Below are 25,472 nucleotides of genomic sequence, written 5' to 3'. Positions count from 1 at the left end.
CTGTGTGCACGGGTAACAACGTGCCCTGTCCTTTTTTGTCAACTGGATGCTGGATTGAACAAAATTGAAATAACGTAGACTTATCTAAATCAAGAGGAACATTAATGACGCATACCTGTTTTACAGGGTGTAGGAAGAATTTCACACCTCAATCACTTTTTTCGTTTCAAATAAAGGACAGGGAAAGTTCTTAGAATGTCATTAATGTGCAGGTTACACACAAACAAAATGGAACCCAAAGTGGTAATACCGTTTTTCTATATAGATAAACGTGGGCATATATATAGCTTCATCTTACATAATAGGTTGAAAGGATGCAAATGAGCTAGGGTCGTAGTGCTATCCAGGAAACTTCTTACGGTAAATAATTTTATCTTCAACGTTAAACTTCTATAGTTGTCTATATGAGAAGCCTAAGTAGTAGAGAAAAAAATGTGTTGATCAATACGACAAGAGCCGCATCGCACAAAGTGTTTTATGGCTAAATGACGTAAAACCTTATTTACATTAACAATCGCCCAGTTTTGCCTTTGTATCCACTCGATTTTTTAAATCGTTGTTGATTTATATTGGCAGGGCTGTGTTGTGTTAACTGTGTAAACGGAAATAACTCTGATTTGGATTCGGGAAACTTTTCCCATCAGGATTCATTAATTTGAAAACACCAAATGTTGTTTCTGATTTCGAAGGCGTATGCAATTACCTAGTCGAGTACGAAAAGTTGAGCATCATTATTATTAACTTTCTGTCCTTCTTTTTTCGTTCATTATTGGGTGTAAGGATTGAATAAGTGAATATGTGCACACGGGAGCAGCCGAGCAGAGGCAGAACCTGGGCAAAAACGGACGGAACCGCAGAGGGAGATCGCAGAGATGGTCGGCGAGCAACCTAAGTTTGATCTGGCAACGCCGATGCACATCGACGTGTATTTTAGCGAGTGGGTAAAGTGGTTGCTGTCAAAAGGCACCGGCTTAAGAAAAGTTCTGTCTAATGTTCTAAACATTTTTTCTTATTAAGTGATTGCAATATTTGCTGTTTCTCTTAAAAGGTACGAAATTTTACCTTTTATATATTTATTTTTCAACATATGAAAGCAAAATCAACAATTATTCAGAGAGAGAGAGAGCTAATACAAGATGACAGTTGCATTGTTGAAATCACAAATTCTTCACATGAGCATTGAGAAGCAGGAAACTCTTCTCAAATTGGCTATCCTCACTGTAGCTGCAGTTCTTTGTAAGTTAGATTTATAATCAAGCTTTCATCAGAGATTGACACAATATTCATATATTGATAGCGTTTTCGACAAGATTGTTTTCTGTGTTGCGATTTGAAAGTGTCATCCATGAATTTGATCCTTATTTCAATTATCGAACAACAAAATATCTGGCTGAAGAGGGATTTTATAAGTTCCACAATTGGTTTGATGAACGAGCATGGTACCCATTGGGGCGAATCATTGGTGGTAAGCATGTTTTTTTTTAAATTTATTTATTGTTTTATTATTGAGTACTTCCATTTCTATTTCAAAATTTTTAGGTACCATATATCCTGGTTTAATGTTAACATCTGCAGTCTTGTACCATGTAATGAACTTCTTGCATGTCTCCATTGATGTGAGGAATGTCTGTGTTTTTTTGGCTCCCCTATTTTCCAGTTTAACAACTATTGTTACTTTTTTTCTTACAAGAGAATTAAAGGTACTGTTACTTGTTCATATTATTTTTTTTTTCTTCTTCTTCTTCATTAATTTTATTTTTTGTCTCAAGGATACTGGTGCTGGATTAGTTGCTGCGTCTATGATCGCCATTGTACCTGGTTACATCTCACGTTCAGTAGCCGGCTCTTACGATAACGAGGGCATTGCAATTTTTTGCATGCTTCTCACATACTTTTTTTGGATTAAATCAGTCAAGACAGGGTCTCTGTTATGGAGCGCATTATGTGCCCTAGCCTATTTCTACATGGTAAAACTATTGAGCTATCTGTTTCATAGATTTTAAACATAATTTTCTTGTTATCTTAAAGGTTTCCTCATGGGGTGGCTATGTCTTCTTGATAAATTTGATCCCTCTACACGTTCTCACATTGGTGCTTACTGGCCGGTTTTCACACCGCGTCTATGTGGCCTATAGCACTGTCTACACACTAGGCACATTACTCTCTATGCAAATCGCTTTTGTCGGTTTCCAGCCAGTTCAAAGCTCCGAGCATATGCTGGTGAGACTAGCAATTGTCAAAGAGTACTACTACCAAAGAACCATTCACATGATTTATTTTGCGTAGGCGTTTGGCGTTTTTGGCTTGTGTCAGTTGCATGCATTCACTGACTATGTACGCAGCCGTTTGACTACGGAACAGTTCAATGTTCTTTTCCGATCTGTTCTGATGGCTGCTGGAAGTGTAGCTCTGGCTGCAATGGGAATCCTTACTATCACAGGTTTGACTCGTTTGTCACGCACACATTGAAGCTGGAAAAGAGAGCTATATGATAACTAGTTGAATTGAAATGCCAGGAAAAATTGCGCCCTGGACCGGTCGCTTCTATTCCTTACTTGATCCATCGTATGCCAAGAATCACATTCCTATTATTGCGTCAGTATCAGAGCATCAGCCTACATCATGGAGTTCTTTCTATTTTGATCTTCAACTCCTGGTTTTCCTGTTCCCCGCTGGATTGTACTACTGTTTTGCAAAACTTACAGATGCCAACATCTTCATCATCCTTTACGGCGTGACTTCAATTTATTTCGCCGTCAGTATTCCAGTTTCTTCTTATTTTTGCTCTATTTACTTCTGCTTACTCGATTCAAGTTTATTCTTAATAATTTTTTATTCTACATAAAGGGAGTGATGGTTCGGCTCATGTTGGTACTCGCACCGGTTATGTGTATACTATCTGGTATTGCCGTTTCAACAGCATTGGCCAGCCAAATCAAGTATTTAGATGCTCCACGTCAGGGCAGCCAATCTTCTGAAAAAAAGCCAAAGAAAGGCGAAGCAGTCGTTCCCTTTCGTTCTGAAGTAGCCTGGACTTTCACCGTTCTAATTTCACTTTTTCTCGTAAGCATTTCGAATTATCAAGTCTAAACTCCTTAACTTAAATATTTGTTATTTCAGGTAAGCTACACCTTTCATTGTACTTGGGTTACTTCTGAAGCTTACAGTTCACCGAGCATCGTTCTCTCTGCCCGTGGGCATGATGGTTCACGGATCATCTTTGATGACTTTCGCGAAGCCTATTACTGGTTGAGAATGAACACCCCTGATGTACTCCGCTTTGCCTAATTTTTTAAGACATAATACCGTCATCTTTAAATGATTTATTCATGTTATAATCCAGGACTCGCGTGTAATGTCATGGTGGGATTATGGCTATCAAATATCAGCGATGGCAAACCGGACCATTATCGTGGACAACAACACGTGGAATAACACCCACATATCCCGTGTCGGTCAGGCCATGGCTTCTACAGAGGATAAGGCTTATGAGATCATGCGAGAGCTGGACGTTGATTACGTACTCGTCATTTTTGGTGGATTGACCGGCTACTCTTCTGATGGTATTTATATTGCAATTGATTAAATTAATCAGCCAACAGTATGTAACAACAGAGTGATTCGCTAGATATCAACAAATTTCTTTGGATGGTTCGAATCGGTGGTAGCACTGATAGGGGCAAGCACATCAAGGAGAACGACTATTATACACCCTCCGGAGAGTTTCGAGTTGACGTAGAGGGATCGTCGACCCTGTTGAATTGCCTCATGTACAAAATGAGCTACTACAAGTTCGGATCAGTCTACACAGAAGGAGGTATAGCAAAAGATCATACAGCAAGCATTTGGTTGCCGATACATAAGAAATATTATTTCAGGTAAACCACCAGGTTATGATCGAGTGCGTAACGCTGAAATCGGTAACAAGGATTTTGAGTTGGACGTTCTTGAAGAGGCTTATACAACTGAGCACTGGCTTGTGCGAATTTATAAAGTAAAGAAGCTCCCCAATCGAGGCGTATAAATAAGTTATACCTCATTGGACCAACAACTTTTTTGTTTTTCGTATTTGCTTGTCATAAACGTTGGTGCACAATGGTCGAGCAAATAAACAAATGTTTTTTCTTTCGAACTGAAATCGAAGTGTATTTTACATTGTAGAAATCATAACACATTCATAAGGCACCGCGAATAGAAAAATTGAGTAAGGATAGTTCAAGCTAAAGTTGGAGAAACTTGTTTTATACATAATGGTAAGATTCTAACGCAAACTACTAGTATCTTGCCCTGCTTCATCTGAGATTGCTTGATCTCCGTCAGGGATGTCGACATCCATGGCCTCGGCCTCTTTAGCTTCATCGCTAAGTTGTATTTTTTTTAAGGGAGCGGCTTCTGCTTCTGATTCAGCGGCTTCTGATTCATCGTCTGATAACGTATCCTCACCAGTGTTCCCCTCTTCTGTAATAAACATAAAATTCGTGAGATGCCGTATACTGTTGCATTCATTAATCTACATCTTACCGGAATTTTCTGAGATGTCCTCGTCTTTTTCGCTACTTTCTTGCTCTACTTTGGATGTTTTTTCTTGATTTTCTTTTCTTTCGTCAAGTTTTGCCTCACAAGAGACTTTCGATGAGGTAATCACTGGGGCGGGTGAGGGAGGGACGGGTAATCGAGGACCCACAGGTCGCGTTTTTCTTGGGGGGTTAAATTGGTAACAGTAGCAACAATAATAGCTGACAAACTCGAACTCTTCCTGTAAAGCCATGCCATTGTGGCCACTACAATGACGGCATATCAGGGCATAACGCTGATGCGGACCATCTCCCACAAATAGATCCATCATCCGGTCAAGAACTCCTCGTTCCCGAGGTAAAATTGGTCGAGGCAATGGTCGCAATGGAGCATGTCCGTAGTTCATAGCAACAGGTCTGTTAATAAATATCGAATTGGACACTCCTTGTAAACCAGGTTAACCACAAAATAATGCCAAATCCCAACACTAAGCACATGAAGACAATATAATATTTAATTTACCTTTGAGTTGACAACATGGGTTGCTGCATCTGTGGTTTATTTGACTGTTGATTCAATTTGTTTGCACTTCCCACATTAGCAGAATTATTTGATTGGGGCAGGCCACTTGCTTTCAGTGGTAAAGCTTGCTGTTGTTCTACATGCCTGTGCCGTAACTCAGTGCCAGGTGCACTAGGACGAGCATTCATAGCAGAAGTTTGTGCAGGTTTGACTTCGAAAGGAGTATTCTGTGGTTTGTCACCAAATCTGTCAAGAATTTCTTTAGCTATTTTGTAAGTTTCTGTGTCCATCACATGTTCAAGAATTTTTTTCTTCTTTTTCCTCAACTCTACAGATTTTTCTGATTTCCTAACCATTCGACGATTGAAATACCATTTTACACCTCTATGGGAGCTCCAGGTTCTGTTAACACAAAAAGAAAATTAGTTTGGTAATAGGTTTCTTGATTGAATTGATTCACACTTACATAAGGGCAAATGACACAAGCCCAGTAAAATAGTAAAGCTTGAACTTTTGAATAGATGTGATAAAAAAGAATGATGCTATTGCTATGACATAAACAAGAATAAAGATGACTAGAAGTTGTCTTGCAACACGTTTTTGCCTCTCAATTGTGTCTTGTTGAAACTCATCAATTGATTTAAGCTCCTTGTCTATGTCTTCTAATATTTCTTTCGTGGAAGGCTTGCGCTAAAAAATGAAGAGGAAATTTAGTTGTAGATGAAAATTTTGCTAGAAATTTTGCTAGTACCCGGAAGCGTGACAACAGGATTCCCATTTCTGAATGGAAGATTCAGGAGGACGTAACACAGAAAAGCCGAAAAGAAAAAGTATACCGTCGAGTGGGAGCAAGTCTTTAAAAGAATACGGAATTCTAAATTTAAACTAGTCCCGTGTTTTGACCTTCTGTGTGTAAGGCGCCATAACATTCTAAATATCCAGAGAAACAGAAATTACACACGTCAGACAGACATTGCCATACCGCTTACCGGTCGATCAGCTGTTGTTTTACGGGTACCGCTTCTCGCTTGTTCGCTTCTCGGTTGTCGCTTGTGTCGCAGATCTGCGGACTCACAACTCACAAGTTACAAACTGTCGCCGTACAGATCCAGACGAACTATAGCTAATAGGGTAACTAGCTGCCAGTTTGAAAAAAAAAAAAGGAAAAACACTTGAATTCGACGCATAAGATATAACGTTGCCAAAAAGTCGGCTCACAACGAATAACGTAGAAGGGCGTGGCAGCGAACCCAGATGTGGAGCAGAGAAGGGTTCTTGTCCATATCAGTATACAAATACGTTTTTGTTTTGTTTTAAATTCAAATGTGGTGTGTGAGTCCGAACGGACGATTGGTTTAACGAAACTGAAAACCAACTGGACAACTCGCATGATACATCAGTTGGTGATTATCCTTGGGCATGGTTGGTTCGTCACGTACCAGCAGGTCAGAACTCAGTAAATGCTCTGCAATGAAGGAAATTCAAAAATTTGAAACCTATAATGAAACAACGCTGTCAATGGTAATCGACAGTCGTTTTCTTATGACCTCAGGAAACAGATGTTATTTTGTCGTTTCGGAGACATAAGAAAATAAATATAGTTTCAGTTCTCCTTCAGTGTGTTTGACGTCACTGCTCGATTACGTAGTAGCCTATTGAGAAGTTCCATTGCTTCAAAATGCAGCATACGGATCCGTCAACCTTGACTACGTTCAGGTATTTACGTAATCGCACCAAATTGCAGAAAAAAAGATTCTGCAAGAGGACTAGAAAAAAACAAATAGGAATTACGTTGCAAATCAAAGATCAATACGGTATGTGCTGTACTTTACACGGTTGAGTGTTAGAGGTTTGCTATCTTTCACTTCATGAATAGTGGCCAAACGAACTTGAGGTACTGTAATTGAAAGGCTTCGAATTTCGTCCACTGATTAAGGCTTAGTAATCCGTTTAGTTACTCAATATTAAAGTAGTTATGAACTATTCACGTTGGAAATTGAGGCAACACAACTTCGTCAACTGAATGTATAAATAATTCTTGTTAGATTCTTCTCTTTTATATCCCATAAGAAGGCAATAAAACGTAAGAAGTGATGCAACAGGATTCGCACCAGATCCACGATAACTTGTAATACATCGCAGCCATAGTGAGGGTCACTTGTAGCTCTCGGTTTCCTCGCAGTGTAGTTACAGGCACAATATGTAACATCCATGCATGCATAATCTCGTTTTCTCTGCGATCGGTTTTTGACTCGTGGGTTGTATTTGTCTGATGGCGTCCGATTCTCATACCTTTTATGGGGAATTTTTGCATATTTTCCCCGAAGCGTACGAGGAACTGACGTTTGACTCGATGGCCTCTGGCCCTTTTCCTTCAACCTTGAAGAGGTTCGTACGCTTACCCCGCTCTTAGCAAATGCCGTGAAGAATAATGGCTTTTGAGCATTCCCATCCCCTTTTTTGTCCAAGAGTAACAGTAAATGAAAAGAGGGAAGTTGACCATTGACAACCCGATTTCCTAAAATCAATAAGGGTCGGATTCTTGTTCTATACCATCAAATCGTTCACTACATTTCCGATGAACGATCGAAAATTCAATTAGCTCGGTTACTCGATAAGGAGGAAATGACCCTCATTTGTTCGTCTCTTACTTTACGTGACGGTCGATCGATACCGAAAGCAAGGTCTCTGCATTCAATTAGCTTCACAACGCATTTTTTTCTGTGTATATACAGGCACACTCAAGTATGTTTATGCTTTTCTTTTCTTCGATAAACTCGGCGAATCAACCACTGATACCATAAAAACTAGCCCTGTTCGGTTAACTTGGCTTGCGTGTTGATGCTCTGTTGGCTCAGTGTCCGTCTTCCATTCCACTAGAAATAACCACACCTACATGAGTGCAATCGTGCACATGGAATTTTTTTACCTGATTGTGAAATTTTATTCCGTGACGTGAACACATCTGTTCCAACCGGCTTCTAGCAGTTGTACTTTTCGGAGTCCCAGTTGATTGTTTCGTTTCACGTCTACACACAGAGAATTCACTAACTAAAAAGAAAAAAACAATTACTTTCGCACATTTAAAAATGGATCTTGATGACGTGTTGCACCATGCGGGCGACTGGGACAGGTACCAGCATCTGCTGCTGTGGTTAGTTTGTCTTCCTGCGTGCATTCCGTGTGGTTTTGCCGCGTTCAACCAAGTGTTTATGGACAGAATGCCAGAGCACTGGTGCAAAGTTCCTACGTTGATATCCGCAGAATGGACCGCAGAAGATCGCAAGGCCGCCAGCATACCTAAATTGGTAATTGAGAAAAGTTAACAAAAACATATAGCTCCACTGTCGTCACATGTTCTTGGTTATGACTGAGTTTATCGGTAGGATACACTCTACAGTCAGTGCTTGATGTACGATTTAAACTATACGGATATCCTGCTGGAAATTGGTGGCAACAAATCACTGGATGAAGCCGCTATTACGTCATGCACAGACGGATGGGAGTACGACAAAGTCGACGTCCCCTCTTCTATCGTTATAGATGTAAGGTCGTGTTTGTAATCCGTTGAACGTTAAGTGGTATTAACTTTACTTTTTAATTACTTTGAAAGTTTGAGTTAGTGTGTTCCAAATCGCTTTATCCAACACTCGGCCTCTCTGCACTCAACGTGGGTGGGTTGGTGGGTGTCCTACTCTTTGGATATCTCAACGACAGGTTGGCTGTGTTACCAATAACTGTGTCACAATGCTAATCTTAAATATTTCATATGTTTTCAGGATAGGTCGGAAGAAAAACTATTTTCTTTGTTTGACAGTGGAGATTGTGTTTGGAATTGCGACGGCTTTTGCTCCCAACGTCACCTGGTGGATTATCTTCCGTTTCTTTGTTGGCCTTACAATTCCGGCTATACTTCACATTCCATTCGTTATATGTCAGTCGACACAAGCCCCTTATATTTTCAATGTCCATTTGATGATTTGAAACTTACGAATTCTTCGTGGCAGACAGTACGCTCAACGTTATTTCTTAATTGCAGGCCTTGAAGCTGTGGCTCCTTCTAAGAGAACGTTGGTCAGTTTCTATTCGAATATGTTCTACGTGGTTGGATTAATGGGATTCAGCGGACTTGCTTATTCCACTACGCAATGGCGAGTAATTGCGCTATCCACATCCGTACCTTTTGTCCTCTACTTTCTCTATATTATGTATGTTTGTTGGGGCAGCCAAAGCTCTTTGCGTTATTACCGGCTAATGGGTTTACATAGAATATTCATAATGTGATAATAATTTGAGGCTCTGGCTTCTTTCCAGTTTCCTACCAGAATCGATGCGCTGGTTGTTGTCTCAAGGACGCGTTAAGGAAGTTGTCGAAATGTTGAACAAAATTGCCAGTATTAACCGTAGATACATCCCAGAAGAGATTTTGCAAAAATTTACGGTACGAAATAGATTTATTTTTTCATTAAAATGATGCTCCTATAATGGCTAGATGATGACGGAAACTGCAAGCGAAATTAGCATTTTAACAAACTTGGAACTTGGTGCAGCTCTAAGGGCAATGCACAAAGCCACGAAGAAGCGTATCATCGTTGATGAATTTCCATTTCACAGAAGAACCTATTCAGACCCTTCGTGAATGGTTGATGGGGTTCCGTTAAGTCTTCACTTCAAAAATAAAGTCATTGATCATTCGGCTGAATAAGACGGTCGCTATTCATTGCACCGTCGTATCCGCGTAATGGGCTGTTAAATTTAACTGAAAGCTCAGCTGACGTGTCCATTACACACACACAGTTTTCCATGGAGAACTGATATTAAAAAAAACTGCTATTCTCTCACGATGCAGACAAAAAAGAATAAGACACTGTATTAGTTGCAAGATAAAAGCCCGCATAAGTGCTAAAAATCGCTACAATGAATAATGAAGCTCTCGGTGTTACTGAATTGTTTCCCCTTACTGTACATAAAAGAAATCGCTCGTGAAATCGATAATGCTGTCGCTTCCCTTATTTGTTTAGGAAACAATGGAACACCAACGTGATCAAGCTGACTGCTTGCGCAACGGAAAGAGAGCAAATTTACGAGACCTGCTTCAGACACCCAACATGAGGATGAAAACACTGATCATCTCACTGAGTTGGTTAGCTATTCCCTGTTTACATATGCATTGAATTCAAACCAACACTGTCTGAGGCATCGGTTACTATAGTAACCCAATTCTTTTGAAAACAGGGTCGTGAACGAAACAACCTACGTGGGATTGAGCTACTACGGCCCATCGATGGGCACCGATCCTTACTTAAGTTTTTTCCTCTCCTCCGTTGTGGAAATCCCGGTACACACATACGTATAATGATTACCGTGTTTCATCCGTTGTCAAGCTTTTTGCTTTGCAAATCCCACATCCAATAACAGTTTCACATTTCGTGTTACTTTACAGGGATACATTTTCTGTCTGCTACTTATGGATCGCTGGGGTAACAGTGACGTGACAGAGTATCGATCTGAAGCGTGAAAACATATAACACGACCCATTTCTCATAGGTCGTCGAATGACGTTGTGTTCCTGCATGATTCTCAGTGGCGTGGCTGCGATTTCGACGGCACTTCTTCCAACAGGTATACACATATGTGTGTGGATATGTGTCATGTTTCACGCTTCGTGACCCGCAAAGAACACAACGGGATTCACAGGCTTAACCATCGTGACATAGCCTCACTGTCTTTTCTTTTGCGTAATACAGACGCGGAAATGTTGACTCTGATTCTTTACCTGATTGCCAAGTGCACCATTGCCGGTGGCACGATGATTATCTTCCAATTCGGTGGCGAACTATATCCGACCGAAGTGCGCGGTGTCGGGATTGGGCTTGCCAGTTTCCTCGGTGGCATAGGCCTAACCCTCATTCCTTTCATTAACTATCTGGGTAAACAGTGGCTTGTGCTTCCCATCGTGACGATGGGCGCTTTCTCCGTTGCTGGAGGCATCGTGACGCTCAAACTACCCGAGACGTTGGGTGCAAAATTGCCTCAAACGCTCGAGGAAGGCGAGGATTTCGGAAAGGATTTTAAAGGATGGGCGCACACGATCCAACAAATATCGAGGTGACGTCATCCAACTTTCATTTTCAGCTCGTCTCTTAGTGTCTTTCTTTCTATTTGTTTGGGACCCTATCGATAATGTGTTTGGCTGATGCAAAATGAAATGTGTGTACTTTGATCCCTAGGATATTGCCCAAGAGCCTTAGGTGCCGGGAAAAACAACAAGAAGTCGTGAATCTCGAACAAACCGGAAGCCATCCAAATGCTCCTTGCATCGTTCCATGCGAGCACGTTCAAGATCAAGAATTGTAGTGCTATCATACCGCCAAAGAACTTGCCATAGCGTAACAGCACTCATAATAACACACAGCATTTTGGGAAAAGCAAAATCATATTTATAATTCAAGTTGTATTGATCCGATTTAGACACACACGCATTCAAATGCAATCACCCCAACAGCTTGTGTAGATAATAGACTGATAGCTACAAATGAAAAGCTTTTAAAAATGCATGTCGCGTTTTTTCTTTTTTTCTTTTCTTTTTTTATAGCAATTGATGAACACAATTTTTTTTTCAACAACAAAATGCGAACGGTTGCACGACCCAAATTTTAAAATACAACACAAGAAAATGCGAAATAATAACAAATGAGATTGCTCACGAGACTCTCCGTGTTGAAGCCGTGGCCATTCCTTGATGACCAGGGCTCAGTGATTATCAAACAATAAACCAGGCTTCAGCGTGTGTCAAAGACTTTAGAGCAAAACGGAAATATAAATTTCAAATGGTGAAATAAAAGAAATTTAACAGTTATTTTGAGTTCATTGTAATGATTAAAAAAAAAAAGGAGGAATTAATTAAAAGTGATGTTGGGCCAAGAACAGGGGAAACACCAAGACGAACATGAATATGTGAACAGGTTTTCAGGTTTGAAATTTTTTCATCATCACGATTAGGAGGGCAGGACGTGTGGTGTATGTGTATTAATGACATGTTCCTTTAATCTTCCAAAAAAATAATACAATGTGCATTAAATCCAATAAATAACAGCGCACGTCAATACATAATACTTGTATACAAACCCAAAAGCAACAATTTGATGTTATTGGAAGAAAGGGATGTAAATGTTTCCATTTGACTATAATTGAGAGCAGGAAAATGATAAATGAAAAGGACAAAGAGGTTTTTCTATCTTTTTATTTTTAGACAGTGACTTCTTCGGTGAATCTCTCTCGATCGTCGGTGTTGATACGTGATCTGGACGAAGAAAGAGAGCGTCCTGGTGTGCTGACCGGCGTGATTTGGGCACTTCTCACTGAACTATCCATTTCGTATTGTTGCGAAGAAACCACTGGCACATTGACTTCCTCTACGCAATCAAGTGAGCTAGTTTCGTCTGTCAGTTTGCTTTTAACTTTCGGTGAAAGAGGCCACCGACTGTTGGCTTGGCCGCAAGGGCTAGTGCGAGTTTCTGAATATCTCCGTTCTTTTTCGTGATTGGCATGCACTGGATTAGCCTGTTCGTTCAGTAATTGGCACAGACTTTGAACACTAACGGGGTTATTTGATTGATCCCCGTGAAAAAGAGCGCCACTGTTTGTGTGATCACCAACCAAACTGAGCTGAGCGTTCATCGACGTCGATATGTCCGTCTGTTCGGAGGAAGTACGTCGGCTGTTTGGTGCGCTAAAATTCCTCAGCACGCTAACGCCTCGTGAATCAAAGGCGAAATTGGACGACAATAGCGGAGCAGCGGCCAAGGCTAAAGACGAGGCCGGGACGGTGGAAGAAGGACTTTCTGGCTGATCCACCACAGGAGGAGCAGCCCTAGCCTTTTTAGATTGTTTTATCGACCTCGAAGGTGACTGGGCGTCTTTGACGTCTTCATCGTCCTCGACCATCGCTGATGGATCGGCACTAAACGTAGCGCAAACTATCCTGTCTGTCATACAGGCCAGCACGTTGTTGACCACTGGTCCCGAATTGAACATTAAACCACCTAGTCCTGTAGCGAAAAGATTCCAAACGTCATCAATCATTCAATCAATCAAAGACAAACTTTCAACGATACCAGAGTCAGGACTGTTCTTGGGGGATTTGATCTTCTCCTTGACCGAATGGCCCGTTTTTCTTTGACGTAAATCGACGTCGCTCTCTTTTACCCTGTGATCAGTGGATGGTCCATTTTCGAGGCAATTGCTGGCCGCTGTAGTATCGATGGCATCAAGGACAGCGATCACTTCAGTTGGCGCCACTGGGCTGATGACTTGACGTGCTGCTTGCGACATGGCAGTTAATCGGGCGGCAAACTGCGTGTGACCATATCGGGCTGTTTTCTCCTTCAACTGGTCCAGCTCGCAAAGCAAACGGCGAATCTCCGCCTGTATCGTGTTTCGCGTCCATACCAAATGACCAATCATCAGTCACTTCCCCATCAATGGACTTTGTGCTTCGTTTATTACACGGCACGTGTACTGACCTGAATATCAGGATCATTGACGCTGGACAACTCTGGCATCACATCAGTGCGAAAGCTGCCTCCTGACGGAGTGACGTTTGAATGGTTGGCCGATTTGGGTTTGGCCAAAAATTTGGCTGCTTGAGGCTTGTTTGCCATTGAACTTGCGTCCTCTTTCCCTCGCCCACGTAGAGCTAGATAAGCCTGTAATCAATTTCAAAATTCAGTCGTACGCCGCACCAATAAGTTCCAGCTTCTAGTTGACTGATCGTCTTCAACCAACTTACTTTGCTGGCGAATATGAGGACGAGGAGAAGTGTCGTCGTCAGCTGTGCGTGGGAGAACATGATGATGTACATTAGATCAGGATTGGCTGGCGATTGTAGGAAGAGCCTTCAAGAACGAAAACAAAGTTTGGGTTTTATCCGATTATGAACACAATGTCGTCGCTGAAAGAAACAAGTGAATAAGCGCGTCGTCGTCATGGTGGTGAAACTTACATGGAGACGTTGAGAAATATTGAGAGCAGGAACTCGTTATAAATTGCCATGGAGATAAAGCGGCTCTCGTTGAATTCGGACGGCGCTTTGCGAACGACGATGCACAACCGGATGCCCCACACCAGCACTACCATCTCCACTGTAGGATAGACATGTAGTAAAAGCGGATACAGGTAATAGTCACACAGGCGTAGCTCAAATTCCGGCAGGCATTTAAACGCAATCCAATTGACGATAATTCACTCTCTTCCGCCTTCGCACACGGCATCAGAAATTTCAGACGAAACGTAAAAGATTAACCCCTACAGCTGATGGACTACGTGGCTCTAGCTCTATTACAAAATCCCCATCTAATTGCATAAAGCGCTAAGGAAAAGACTTGGATTAATTTATCAGAATGACTGATAATGTGCTGTCTTATCCTATTATAAGAGCAACGTCCTCTAAATGAACTACATTTTCAAGATCGAGCATACTTGCGGTGAACACGTGATCCCACCAGTCCGTCTCACAGATGTAGGCTTTCAGATCATCGGCCGTTTTGGCGACGATGACGTGCGGAGGGCCGACAACTGTCCGAATGGAAAGGAACACGGCAAATATTGATACGATGATGCCCAGTCTCTTGATGAGGTCGAGATCCGTGATTTTGATGGCTTTGGCTGAACGGACTCGAAAGATGACGGAAATGCTGTTTTAAAAAAACATAAAACAAGAAAAACGGATAAGCATTTCGCCTGAGAAAACATTATTACATTATTGTAGAGTTACTGTTCGTCCTCTACAGATTCAATAGAGGAACTCGGTTGAAGTAATGGGCCCTTATAACTTCCCCAAATATTTTACTAGCCCTTAATGCAACCCTGAAGACAAACGATGCCAACAGCACAATCAAAACATGTTCAAATAAAATGTAGAAAGAAAAATAAGAGTGAACCCTGCATCTGTTCGTGCTCCGAATCAAACATTTCCCAGATGCTCTTAACGTCCTTTTATTTCGCGGAAGCTGCTGCTACAAGACAAATAAAAGATGGCTCTCTGTAAAAAGAATAAAAGATGACACGTTCTCCTAATAATCCGTGGATTAGGCGTACTTTTTTTGCGTCTTGAAATTACTTTGACGTTTTCTATTCGCTTTTTGATGACTTTCGTCAAGTGAATGTCAGAACGTCACACGCGTCGCGGGAGAACTAAAAACAACCCTCTAATTTCCATTCGGTTGGTATGTTCATTTCCGTGCCCAAGAGGCTCCTTGTTCTCCTCATTTACATTCTCATAATCCTTTCTTGACTTCCTCACAATGTCGCGACCATTTCTCAAAGCTCCATTGGTACGAGAGGAACCACGAAAAGCTGCGCAGCTCATCAGCGGGATGATGAGGACGAGGAAGCGAAATGGAGTGACAACGAGATGCGGATGAACGAAAGACACAAGCAGAATGTTTGGAGGGGAAAAGATCGTTGGCAAAAGATATAAACATCGTGAAGAGTTGAAATTTTTCTGTTTCTGAGAGAAAGAAATCTGTCCTTTGATCTGCTCATTGTTTCAACTCGACGTCAAGTCGCTGTTGACGTCGTCTACCTCGTGCCCAATTTCTCCACTCGACGTCGTTTTCTCATCCACTTTGGTGGTCGAGCTGATCAAAACGTCATAGTATTTGAGTGGAGCATTATCGATTGAATTCGTATCGTTGATTTCTGTTTAGCCCCGACTGACGATGGCCAAATAAAGAAGTTTGAAGACGACTAGAAAGAGATCAAGAAAAAAACGAGCTACAGCCAATGAAAAGAAAAAGTGTCTAAGAACGGGGAGAAACTACGAATGAAAAGAAATGAAAATCGATAAAGCTCGCGATCAATTCCTTAGCCACAAGAGGCTGCGTATAGGTGACACTGTCCGCTCTGTATATCCACATCAAGGATGGAGTCTTCATCAGTTGAGCGCCCGCATTTACCGTCTTTCACGATTCATGCCACTTGCGAGCCACTACCAACAACAGTGTCTGTAGAATTCGAGGGTACATCCACCCATGAATCCCGAAAGAAACGAGGGAAGAAAGAAAATAAAATGTATCACCACGGGAGAAGGAGTCGATAAATCGATCGGCTTCAGGGGGTATTGTACGATCGTTGGGTTCCCTGACAAACTTAAGAGATGTGGTTCGTGAAGGCATCAAACAGCCCTTCCTACGCATTTTCTCCTTTGATTGTGACGCTAAAGAAAAGAAGGAAAAGGAAGCAGAGAAAAAAATAAATAACGGAAGAGCGACAAGCGTCCGAAGCTCCCATTTCTTGAAAAAAAAGGCTACAAACAAGGCGACATCGTTTGTATTATTTGGCAGCTTTAGTCGCTCACGATGTAACCATGCCAATCCTTTATTATCAAACATTTTGTTACTTATAAGGGACACGGAGAATTTCCCGTAGGATTCAAAGCTTCCAGCCTCCCTTTCCTGACTACGTACCCAACTTTTGGGATGTTCTTTTGTTTATTTTTACTATTATTCATTTGTTACGCATTTGAGTAAAGGCAGAGAGTTGCGAATCAAAAGGGCGTGGGCACGGCGAACAATAGCGCTTTAATAATATGTGTGTTTAAAATTGTTGGGGACTCGCTGGGTTCAAAACAGAATCTCATCAAAAAGGAAGAAAGGGGGCTAGCCAGGATTCTCTTTTTGCCGCTATTCTTCGTGTGTCAGAAAGACCATCCAACTACTTACCGCCACGTTTTCAGCATCAAGGCTCCGTAAGCGAATGAGAAGCCAATCTCGCGGAACCAGACGCGCAGTGAGCAGGTAATCATGTTGGGCCTCATGTAGGCTACTAGAATCTGAAATGGAAATCGAATGAAGAATAAGAATGAGAAAAGGGAGAAAAAAACACACAGATAGCATCAGCTATTTTCATATGCAAACATTCGGATGGGAATTTCTATATTTTGTAAGATGTTCTTTGAATTTGCGAGGCTGCACCAGTAGCGAAATGTCTTACAGAAGGGGCGCACCTTTCTAAAGGACTGTTGGAAAAGAAAAAAGAATTTTTTGTACATTGATCAACCATTTTTTTTTTGGTATTGAAGGCGTTGATTTTTTGCTTTGATGTTACCAAAAGAAATCCCAGCAAAAAATTGCGCAAGGCATTCGATAATCAAAGATCCGGCAGAAATTAAGAAGGTACGAAGGCTCTTGCGTACAGATGAGTATAGGATCTAGTTAAACTAGGGAGCTGCGATTGTTGATTGAAAAGGTCACCTCTTTCTTGAGTTTCCCTTTTAATATCCGCAATCCGCACTCTAACCATTTTTCTTTGGCACTTAGTATCGTATTAAATACTTCTCTCGGTTATTGCATGGCAACCCCTAAGTGGTCACGTAATCTTAGAGATCCCGCTATCAATTCCACCCCGTATCCCCTAGCCCTGGAAGGATCACGAACTTCAAATTGATGATTGCCCAGAAGTTTCAACTTGGACGATTAAGTTGAGAGCGACGGAGACAAGCGACATCCTTACCGTGCAGTAGATGAAGAACGCTCCCAGAATAATCAATCGCAGGAGAGCTGGGCTGGCGGCGCGAACGACCTGTCGCAACGATAACAAAACGTAACAATTTATAACGAAAGACTTAAAATCGTAAAAGCACACAGTATAAGTTTCCAGTCTAGGATTTTAACCCCCTGAATTCAGCTCACTGTTTAAGGAAAGGAAAAAGATTTGAATATAAACTTTTCGTATATCTTTTAGTAGTAGGCCAGAGTTAACGGAAGTTATCTTCTTTTGTATACACGATAAGCACGGAGAAATCAGACAACTTTATGAGCGCTATAGAAAAAAAGGGAAAATGTTTTATTAAAATCTGGGATGACATAAGCAGTCGAACGCAGCAACGTGTTTTGCTCGGCCTTTCATATTTTTTTCTTTGCTTTTGTGTTGAATTTCAAACATGTTTTCGTATATGACATTTGGAACGAAGACGGGCACCAAATCTTGGCACAGCACACTAATAAGCCCGTACTTTTTAAAGACAGAATAAGCTAAAGGCCTTTCAATTTTACTCTTTTTATGTGCGAGATTTTTCAACGTTATAATAAACGTCATCACGGCAACAGTTAGTGCTGAATTATTCCATCAGTTTATACTTTTAGTTGCTGAAATTCTTGTGTAAGCTTCTTTTCATTCTTAGTCCAACTCGTGTACGGTTCTTAAACTGAATTCGAAAGATTAAAGTTAAATATGAAATATTCCTCGAATTTCGTAGGACTCTGCAACAAAACGTCAAATAAAATTAAATTTTTAGAATGAAAACCGTATAGAAGGAAATAACTAAATTTAACTTGTTTATTATGCATTAAAAAAGTGACCCAATTCCTTCACGACGTTGTATTTTCACCGGACTATTTCACGTGCGTGAGATCCCGTTTTGAATGGCACTGCGGCTTTAGTATTTATCCCGCTACATAGCCTCGAGAATGAACGAGCTTTTGATAAAGCTCATTTAATGTCCATCCGCAAGTTGCTGAGTCATACCATTTCTTTAAAAACAAACATTCGCCACTCAGCCAAGATCTTTAAAGATATGCCTGCCTCTCATCGTTCAAAAGGATATTCAAAGGTTTTTTTATAGACCATAAACACGTGCGGCGTCAAATTGTAGTTGCACATCCGCATTATAGTGGGCTCTCGGTGAGTTGTTTTTGTTTGTCTTTTTTAACACTGGCTGTTATGCATTTTGAGTCGTGCCTATTATCTTTCCACGAGATGCCCACTGACGATTCCTTCATTTCCTCTTCAAAGTTTTTTTTTTTTGGCATGTCGACAAAGACAAAGTTCTTCAGATGACAGTGATGCTTACAAACTGTTAGCGTCATAAGATTCATTCATGCATCGCCCCTATAAATGGAAGCCTCATTACATTCTCAATTGTCATTCTAGAGATAACACGTTGTCGTCCTCTATGTCACGAAACATTCCATTTTACTTGTAAAATGATACGCCTAGAATAAAATACTTGAAGCAGTCAGCGAATGATCGATCGATGGGATTCGTCTTACACATAGAATCGCACTTGGATGTTTGATTTACGGGAAGGAGAAAGAGCATCATCTTCTTGGCGATTCTGCTCAAAGATTGACTCTGCTGAAGAGGACACAATTCTATTGTAGCCCCCCCGCGCTCGGGAACGATTTATAGCGTTGGTTGTGTATATCTGAGCGATTGTCTTCCACTAGAATCGATGGTGCAATGCAGAACTAGAGGCTGAAGGAGGGCAAAGACAGCGGTTCATTGCGCTTCATGCAAGAACGATCCTCCTCCCCGACGAATGGTTGATTCGCAAACACCGGCCAAACGTAATCCCTTCAAGAGCTTGCTGTGATGTGGATCCCAATGAAAAGGGCCAAAAAACCTTCCATCCGAAAAAAAAGAAGCAAGACGGGCAAAAAAGAAAAAAAATTAACTGAAAAGACATTTCAGTTGCTTTGTCGGAACCTGTCTGTATGGAGATTGTACTATGTTTAAAAGATTTCGATTTAAATAAGCAACGAGCAGCCGTTTGAAAAATGCTGGTGAGATATTGTCAGTAAAAATGGTATTCAGCTTCTGAGTCCGATTCCTATGGGAAATAGGTTTAGGTATACGGAATTCGCGATTGGAAAATGATTAGAACTGGTGATTCTTGATTATAACCTATTTGACCTCAAGTAAATAGCGTTAGATTATCTAAGAGTTTGATCAAAGAAACAAATAATTTGTAAACTTTGTTTCTCCCTCCAACACCTGGTACAACGAAGTTTAGAGTTCATATCTTATCCTGTTCAAGTGTCAAAACTCGAGTTTGTGGCGGGAAGTTGTCTAATCACGCAACCAAGCGATCGATGATGATATTCTGCTCACGATGCATCGTCTTCAAATTTTCCCGAAATTACAGCACCAAAAACTTGCTTTCGCGAAGTGCGTAGGCTGTCTTGGCGTAAATTTGGCAACACATGATTATGATTTTTTTTTTACAGACTAGTATTGACGTGAAAGTGTTGGCGTCAAGTTGGCAGGAAACAGTCAATTCTTAAACTATAATATCACGCCCTCCGAGTAACGAATTGAATTTTAATGAAGGATATACTGCGCAAAGTATGTTATTCAGTGACAGCCTCGATACTACATGTGCAATTGAATATATCCGAGTAAACTTGGACTGTAAATGTGTCCAGCCCTTTACATTTCAAAAGTTAGGTATGCCTGTTGGGAGGAGGAGGACCCAGAAGTTTGGAAGTTGAAGTTGTCTCTGATCATCGTGATAGGATCAGCTCCCCTTAACTTTCCTCTTCCTGTCCGGCCGTTTTTTCTTTTAAGCCACTTTGTGATATGTGTCATTTGTAGAAACTATCGTTTGATTCCGTCCCAAACCGCCGTATACAATTCTGTACACCAGTGGACCAGTAAAGTCTGGACTTATTGCTAGGATACCTGTAATGATGTGTTGAAGTACCTTCCAGTATCAAAGGTAATATACATGATGACAACTATTTGATTGAATCATGTGAAATATTTACCTTGACGTGGCTGTAACGCCAGGTGAATAGGGCAACGACAGGTAGGCAACAGATGACGATGATCTCCAAGATGAGGATGGTCGTCCGCATTACCCAATTAAGCGTGACGATACAGGGACTGTCGTCGACGCAGACATCACATCCTTCGGGGCAAGGTAGGCACTCGAATTTACCTTCTTGATCGTAAACACCGTCCAATCCCTGAGTTTTGAACAGGGACGATGATGTACTCAAATTAGAATTGCGGGGCGATACAAATATTCGATTTATGAGGAAATTATGTTAAATGAATATGGGTTAGATGGATTCCAACTATGTTTACCAATTCACTGCCCCATTATTAAGGATTTGTGACTGAAATATATGATCCGCGACGAGCTCTCTTTTGACATATAAACAACACTCGGCTTTATCTTGTAAACCAAGTCTCTCCGAACGTTTTACCCATTTTTGTACAATTACCTGTTTTTATTAAACATTACCCAGGGTAAGTTTATTGTGACTTTGTTTCACTCGCTAAATAACTGCACATCTAATACGAAGTTGGGAACTCTGTCTCTCGAGAGTTACATTTAGTACATCACTGCGGATGGGCTAACTTCTAATCACAGAATCGACTGCTGGCGAAAGTCAAAGGGACAATCAGATGCAATTGCGACATCAGTTGCTTTACGTGAGCCAATTATTTTATTTTTCGTTCACTCTGTCCTATTTCGTTATGGCCATCTCAACGAATTTCTCCACACGTTTCATCACCGAACTGATGTCAAATCAAAATCGAAGGTGGTATCGAGAGACTTGTGTTTCACTTCCTGAATAGATGTCCATTTTCTATAAGGCTTTGCTAATTAGTGGAATGTAAAGCGATGGCCACATACTATCGGCTGTTGTCAACAGTAACCTGGGCTTGTTTTTTTGTCAACAATAACATGAGTGATGCCCTAGAATCGATTAGCTATGAATCTAATATGGCTGCGGTGCCTGTTATCCCCCTCCGTAACAAAAAACCTATTTCTTTGGGCAACAGGCCAACTACTTCTCCCTATTCCAATGAGTCTGTGTTTCCGTCTGTACTCTTTGGCGTCTGATTATTTTCTGTAGAAATAAATTAGCCTCGTTTTTTTGTGGGATCAGATCATTATGCTGATATCTTACAAGTTAAGCAGCAATTATTCTTGACAAGGTAACAGGTAAACACACAAGATGATATGGGGTGGGGGAATGAAACATACCATGAGCTTCTTTTCGTATTCTTCTTCGATGACAGTTCCATTGTAGAAACGAACGGGAGCGTTCGTGTCAGGAAAGTAGAATCCGTCCCTACACTCGCACCGGTAACTTCCACGCCGGAAACCCAATCCTGGTATGTGTTCACACTGCGTACATGAAAATGATATCGTTTTACTAACATCGTCAAATTTTATACTTGAGACTTAACTTTAGTGCTAACTAAACTATACTATCGCTAATCGTATTTTTAATGAGGAAGCCCGTTCCTAATCAATGGTTAAGTAGCTTTCTTTACAAATCAATCCATCGATCAGGTTCGCTCGGTCAGAGCCAATCTGTAGGCTGATCAAAGGAGCAAAAGAAAGGAAATCAAAGAAGAAAAAAAAAATTGCTATTGCATAGTGAAGAAAAGACGAGCAAAAAAAAACGAATGAACGCATCCGCTAAATGACTGCAGAGGGAAAAAATACGGTGGTAATAAGAGGGATCGTGCAAGCTATTTCCCATGGGAAGTAGAAGAAGTCTGGCCATATGTAGCGTGAGAGAACCATCATCAGTCCTAACGAATAAAGATCCTTGTCTTGAATCTGTAAGGACGTAAATGGTACAAATCAAATCAGGAACAAAGGACTGAAAGGGATTTTCGTTTTTGCCCGCGTGCAATATCGTGACACACGAGAATTAGCAACCGAATGTCAAATGTAACCAAATTCGTGATTTCGAGCCAAAATCAGTTTTATTTGCCGATTCTTCGTTGTAACACGACTGGGAAATAAATTGTTTTCAGCCGTTTGTTTTGTATTCATTTTTGCTCCGACTCAGACATCCGTTTTGGTTGATTAAAACCGTTGGAACGTTTTTGGTAAAGATTTGACAGTTGCTGCTGTCTGGTTTCCGTAATTCCCACGTTTCAATTTGGTTTTAGTGCGGATTGCTTTTGGCAATTGATTAATCGTGTTATGGCTAAAGCAAGTAACAACTTCTCTTTGTACGTTGCCACACCCTGCCCAGCACATTAGCGAATCATCAAAACCGGAATTTCAAAGGGCGGACAAGTTTCGTTCCACTGCAAAAATTCGTCGGTTAACGATTCTAATGAGCACATAAATCATTGGGCTTTACCGGGCGTTGCGGTATTGTTAATGTTTCGTGTAACGAGCAGAAAACTGATTGACCAGGAATTCATTCCAAATTCAACTGGCTTAATTAGTTTTATTATGAATAAGCGAACCTCGATCGATGAAAGAGGATAAAGCAGACCTTGGCAAAGAATCGAGCTCTTCATCGGGAGTACTGTGTACTTCTTTTGTTTCATAAGGGGTAAATAAAAGAATAAAGTTGTTAGGTGAAAAAGCGTGCCTTATAGCCATCATCTATACAACTAATAATGAGAACGCCTTGTTGAAGTCAGTAGAAGAAAATAACATTAATCGCATTGGCCTTTTGTTTTGCTGCTCTGAGGAGCTATCGTCATCGCCTTCGTTATTTCCAATGACGTGGAATCCAACAACATGAAAATAAACGAGTTCGAGAAGGGAATGTGGACAATCAAGTAATGCGTAGGTAGGAAATGAGATTCATTCGACTGTTTGGATCCATTAATTTTCACAAAATTGAAAGTACCGCCCTTTCAACATAACGGAAAGCACACACAAAAATCCTGCGTGATCCGCAAAACGATTACTTTCCGTCCACCATAGGTACTTTCACATTCGCCTTACATTTGAAAAGAAAAAATACGTGAAAGTTTGTTTTGGCCCTTTCGCTAAAACTAGTTTCTTTAACTCCATTATGAATTACCCTTTGAGTGTGCACGGCTGAGTCCATTACAGATAAAACTTTACAATTTGCTCTTCTTTTGTTTGCAAATGCCACGCCCCGTTGAAAGATCTTCATTTAATCAAGCAAACTACCATAGATTATAACAATGAAACCGCGATGCGGAGGAGCTTGGAGGCCGATCCTAATGAGTTCCCTCTCTTTCATTCTTTATTCTTCCCACGCTCTTCTCTGTGAACAACACCATGCGATATTTTCTCACTGATCTATTCATCGAGTTTGAAAAAATGCTGTCGAGGACGAGAAACAACAGAAAACATCGGGGAATAAAAACCAACAGTTCTCAATCAGTTCTCATCTGCTGACTTCACGTCCCTTTAATCTGATTGCCACCCCTCGGTAGAAGATATTTTTGTCTGAATATCCCCATGTTTTACTTCTTTCTTTCTTTTTTTTTGCTCATCCAGCTTTTTCTTCATTAATTTCTTGCTCCTCATAACCGACTAAATCAATCGTGATCAATGCCGCTAGTCATCTTCAATCGATAATGATGACTTGTCTATTTCTTATAAGGAAATTGAAATTTCCCACCCGTGGATACTCGTAAAGGAAAGCTTTTTTCCCCTTTTTATTTGATGTTTATGGAAATCGCCGATGGTTTAATTACTATTGCGTTTTGGTGAGTGGTGTGGTAACGTAGAAAATGAGTTTTAAAAACTGGGAAGTTGTGGAGAAGTGCGGGTGCATAACAACAGTGGTTTCTTACTCATCCCTTTCTAAATTTGTAGGGGGAAAAAGTAGGGCGTTTTTAAGTTGGCAGTCATTTGCTATTCTTTAAGCCGCTAGGTCACGTATGATCCAACAAAAGTTGTATCAATTCGGTTTATTTTCTGATTTCCATATGGGTCCACGTAAGCTGCTTTGTGTCTACTAGATCTGAATGATTGAAACATCATTTACTAAAAGGACTTTAGCATTTGTGGTGGAAAAGTAAGTCGCAGTTGGTTGATATTCGTTTCCCTTTTGTGGTTTTTAGTGTGCACGTAATTGTGACTACACTTCACTTGTCTGAGATTTTAACTTGGTCCATAAGCTTCTTTTTATATCTTGCCATCATTAAAAATCATATAGGTCTGTCGTCATTATGTCCCCTTTTCACGGATCAACGGAGCTCAACTTGTGCCTAGCTGCAGTCATTAGGAAAAACCGATTCTCGAATAAGTCCATGTGTGTACGATTTTCTGGTTCCAATTGTGTTTTCTATTTCGATTATATCACTCATTCATATTAGATATTTCCACTGCGTTTCTTGTATTGTGAGCTGAGTAATTCGGTAGCTCTAACGACGCAGCAACTAAGGTCTGTAACGCACAAACATTTCATGGAAGTAAGAGGAAGTTAGTGCGGGGGGGGGGCTGTATCGAAAGTTTTTAACCAACTTACAGAAACCAAAAGTTGAAACTGGTTCGCTTACCTTAGTTGTCCTGGATTTACATTTGTCTGAAGCGGCGAATATGTTGAGCTGAGAGTTGCCCGCTTTTTGCGGACACTGGTCGATGTCAACTCTTCGTAGATCAATGTCAATACCACTGGTCCCTCTGTCAAAAGGTAAACATTCGGTGTTAGCGCTAGCAAATCAGCAACGGCACAGATCTAGTACGTTGATAGTCATAACCCATTTCCCATCCACGTGATCCATTTCCTCCATAACTAAAATCCTACTAAATATTTTGCTAAATAGGTCGATTCATTATTCTCTGGCTACCACATCATCACGTAATAGAAAAACAATTTTCCCAAATGATGTAAAACATTAGCCACCGCAATCACGACCGACGACTACCCGCTTTTCTTCTTTTTGTTTTTGTGTACCGATTC

General features: G+C 40.8%; 4 protein-coding genes and 1 long non-coding RNA gene across 9 annotated transcripts in view; 3 read left to right on the top strand and 2 right to left on the bottom strand.

Moving 5' to 3' along the window:
* The first annotated feature begins 887 nt into the window (after window positions 1–887).
* On the top strand, window positions 888–4,132 carry LOC116917133 (dolichyl-diphosphooligosaccharide--protein glycosyltransferase subunit STT3A). Its single transcript, XM_045173308.1, has 13 exons — window positions 888–1,048; window positions 1,115–1,236; window positions 1,298–1,465; window positions 1,540–1,700; window positions 1,770–1,967; window positions 2,029–2,220; window positions 2,287–2,440; window positions 2,517–2,755; window positions 2,848–3,063; window positions 3,121–3,270; window positions 3,344–3,563; window positions 3,629–3,817; window positions 3,879–4,132. Exons 2-13 carry the CDS (start codon window positions 1,137–1,139, stop codon window positions 4,022–4,024), a joined length of 2,133 nt encoding a protein of 710 aa, XP_045029243.1. The 5' UTR covers window positions 888–1,048; window positions 1,115–1,136; the 3' UTR covers window positions 4,025–4,132.
* An 82-nt stretch (window positions 4,133–4,214) lies between these two features.
* On the bottom strand, window positions 4,215–6,401 carry LOC116917157 (endoplasmic reticulum junction formation protein lunapark-A). 3 transcript variants are annotated; one of them, XM_045173312.1, is made up of 7 exons: window positions 6,256–6,401; window positions 6,027–6,176; window positions 5,789–5,967; window positions 5,504–5,727; window positions 5,038–5,439; window positions 4,522–4,931; window positions 4,215–4,458 (listed from the first exon to the last, which is right to left on the bottom strand). In XM_045173312.1, the coding sequence occupies exons 3-7, from the start codon at window positions 5,813–5,815 to the stop codon at window positions 4,262–4,264; spliced, it is 1,260 nt and encodes a 419-aa protein (XP_045029247.1). In that variant the 5' UTR covers window positions 5,816–5,967; window positions 6,027–6,176; window positions 6,256–6,401; the 3' UTR covers window positions 4,215–4,261. The 3 variants fall into 3 exon arrangements, with proteins under 3 accessions (XP_045029247.1, XP_045029248.1, XP_032778421.2); XM_045173313.1 differs by having other exon boundaries at window positions 4,215–4,455; XM_032922530.2 differs by lacking the exons at window positions 6,027–6,176; window positions 6,256–6,401 and having other exon boundaries at window positions 5,789–6,020.
* A 1,680-nt stretch (window positions 6,402–8,081) lies between these two features.
* LOC116917141 (carcinine transporter) lies at window positions 8,082–11,592 on the top strand. Of its 3 annotated transcripts, XM_045173309.1 has the most exons (12): window positions 8,082–8,345; window positions 8,424–8,582; window positions 8,651–8,754; window positions 8,817–8,971; window positions 9,077–9,245; window positions 9,352–9,478; window positions 10,059–10,180; window positions 10,273–10,375; window positions 10,481–10,517; window positions 10,585–10,659; window positions 10,785–11,145; window positions 11,268–11,592. In XM_045173309.1, the coding sequence occupies exons 1-12, from the start codon at window positions 8,127–8,129 to the stop codon at window positions 11,392–11,394; spliced, it is 1,758 nt and encodes a 585-aa protein (XP_045029244.1). In that variant the 5' UTR covers window positions 8,082–8,126; the 3' UTR covers window positions 11,395–11,592. The 3 variants fall into 3 exon arrangements, with proteins under 3 accessions (XP_045029244.1, XP_045029246.1, XP_032778405.2); XM_045173311.1 differs by lacking the exon at window positions 9,352–9,478 and having other exon boundaries at window positions 9,077–9,192; XM_032922514.2 differs by having other exon boundaries at window positions 10,785–11,592.
* Window positions 11,472–25,472, bottom strand: part of LOC116917125 (probable G-protein coupled receptor 158) — a 35,870-nt gene continuing 21,869 nt past the window's right edge. Inside the window, 11 exon segments of the mRNA XM_032922498.2 lie at window positions 11,472–13,088; window positions 13,155–13,464; window positions 13,563–13,745; window positions 13,829–13,934; window positions 14,042–14,180; window positions 14,518–14,732; window positions 16,761–16,870; window positions 17,551–17,619; window positions 20,586–20,786; window positions 21,818–21,961; window positions 25,069–25,192. Coding sequence (XP_032778389.2) covers window positions 12,286–13,088; window positions 13,155–13,464; window positions 13,563–13,745; window positions 13,829–13,934; window positions 14,042–14,180; window positions 14,518–14,732; window positions 16,761–16,870; window positions 17,551–17,619; window positions 20,586–20,786; window positions 21,818–21,961; window positions 25,069–25,192 — 2,404 coding nt within the window. The 3' untranslated portion in view covers window positions 11,472–12,285.
* LOC116917184 overlaps window positions 19,808–25,472 on the top strand; it is a 36,999-nt gene continuing 31,334 nt past the window's right edge. The window contains exons 1-2 of the long non-coding RNA XR_006646433.1: window positions 19,808–20,536; window positions 20,608–20,740. This is a non-coding gene — a long non-coding RNA (uncharacterized LOC116917184). The remainder of the gene's footprint in view (window positions 20,537–20,607; window positions 20,741–25,472) is intronic.

Source organism: Daphnia magna, linkage group LG1 (assembly GCF_020631705.1).
Source record: "Daphnia magna isolate NIES linkage group LG1, ASM2063170v1.1, whole genome shotgun sequence".
Taxonomy (NCBI): domain Eukaryota; kingdom Metazoa; phylum Arthropoda; class Branchiopoda; order Diplostraca; family Daphniidae; genus Daphnia; species Daphnia magna.
The sequence above is the reverse complement of the archived record's forward strand: the minus strand, read 5'-3'. Positions and strand labels throughout refer to the sequence as shown.

Bases quoted from the DNA above. Each gene is read 5' to 3' on its own strand.
- LOC116917133 (XM_045173308.1), top strand. From the start codon at position 1,137: ATGACAGTTGCATTGTTGAAATCACAAATTCTTCACATGAGCATTGAG. The intron at 1,466-1,539 runs GTAAGCATGTTT...CAAAATTTTTAG, and splicing joins ATTGGGGCGAATCATTGGTG to GTACCATATATCCTGGTTTA. The intron at 3,064-3,120 runs GTAAGCATTTCG...TTGTTATTTCAG, and splicing joins TTCTAATTTCACTTTTTCTC to GTAAGCTACACCTTTCATTG.
- LOC116917141 (XM_045173309.1), top strand. From the start codon at position 8,127: ATGGATCTTGATGACGTGTTGCACCATGCGGGCGACTGGGACAGGTAC. The intron at 9,246-9,351 runs GTATGTTTGTTG...GCTTCTTTCCAG, and splicing joins CTCTACTTTCTCTATATTAT to TTTCCTACCAGAATCGATGC. The intron at 11,146-11,267 runs GTGACGTCATCC...TTTGATCCCTAG, and splicing joins ACGATCCAACAAATATCGAG to GATATTGCCCAAGAGCCTTA.
- LOC116917157 (XM_045173312.1), bottom strand. From the start codon at position 5,815: ATGGGAATCCTGTTGTCACGCTTCCGG. The intron at 4,932-5,037 runs GTAAATTAAATA...ATTTATTAACAG, and splicing joins CCCATGTTGTCAACTCAAAG to ACCTGTTGCTATGAACTACG. The intron at 4,459-4,521 runs GTAAGATGTAGA...TGTTTATTACAG, and splicing joins GGACATCTCAGAAAATTCCG to AAGAGGGGAACACTGGTGAG.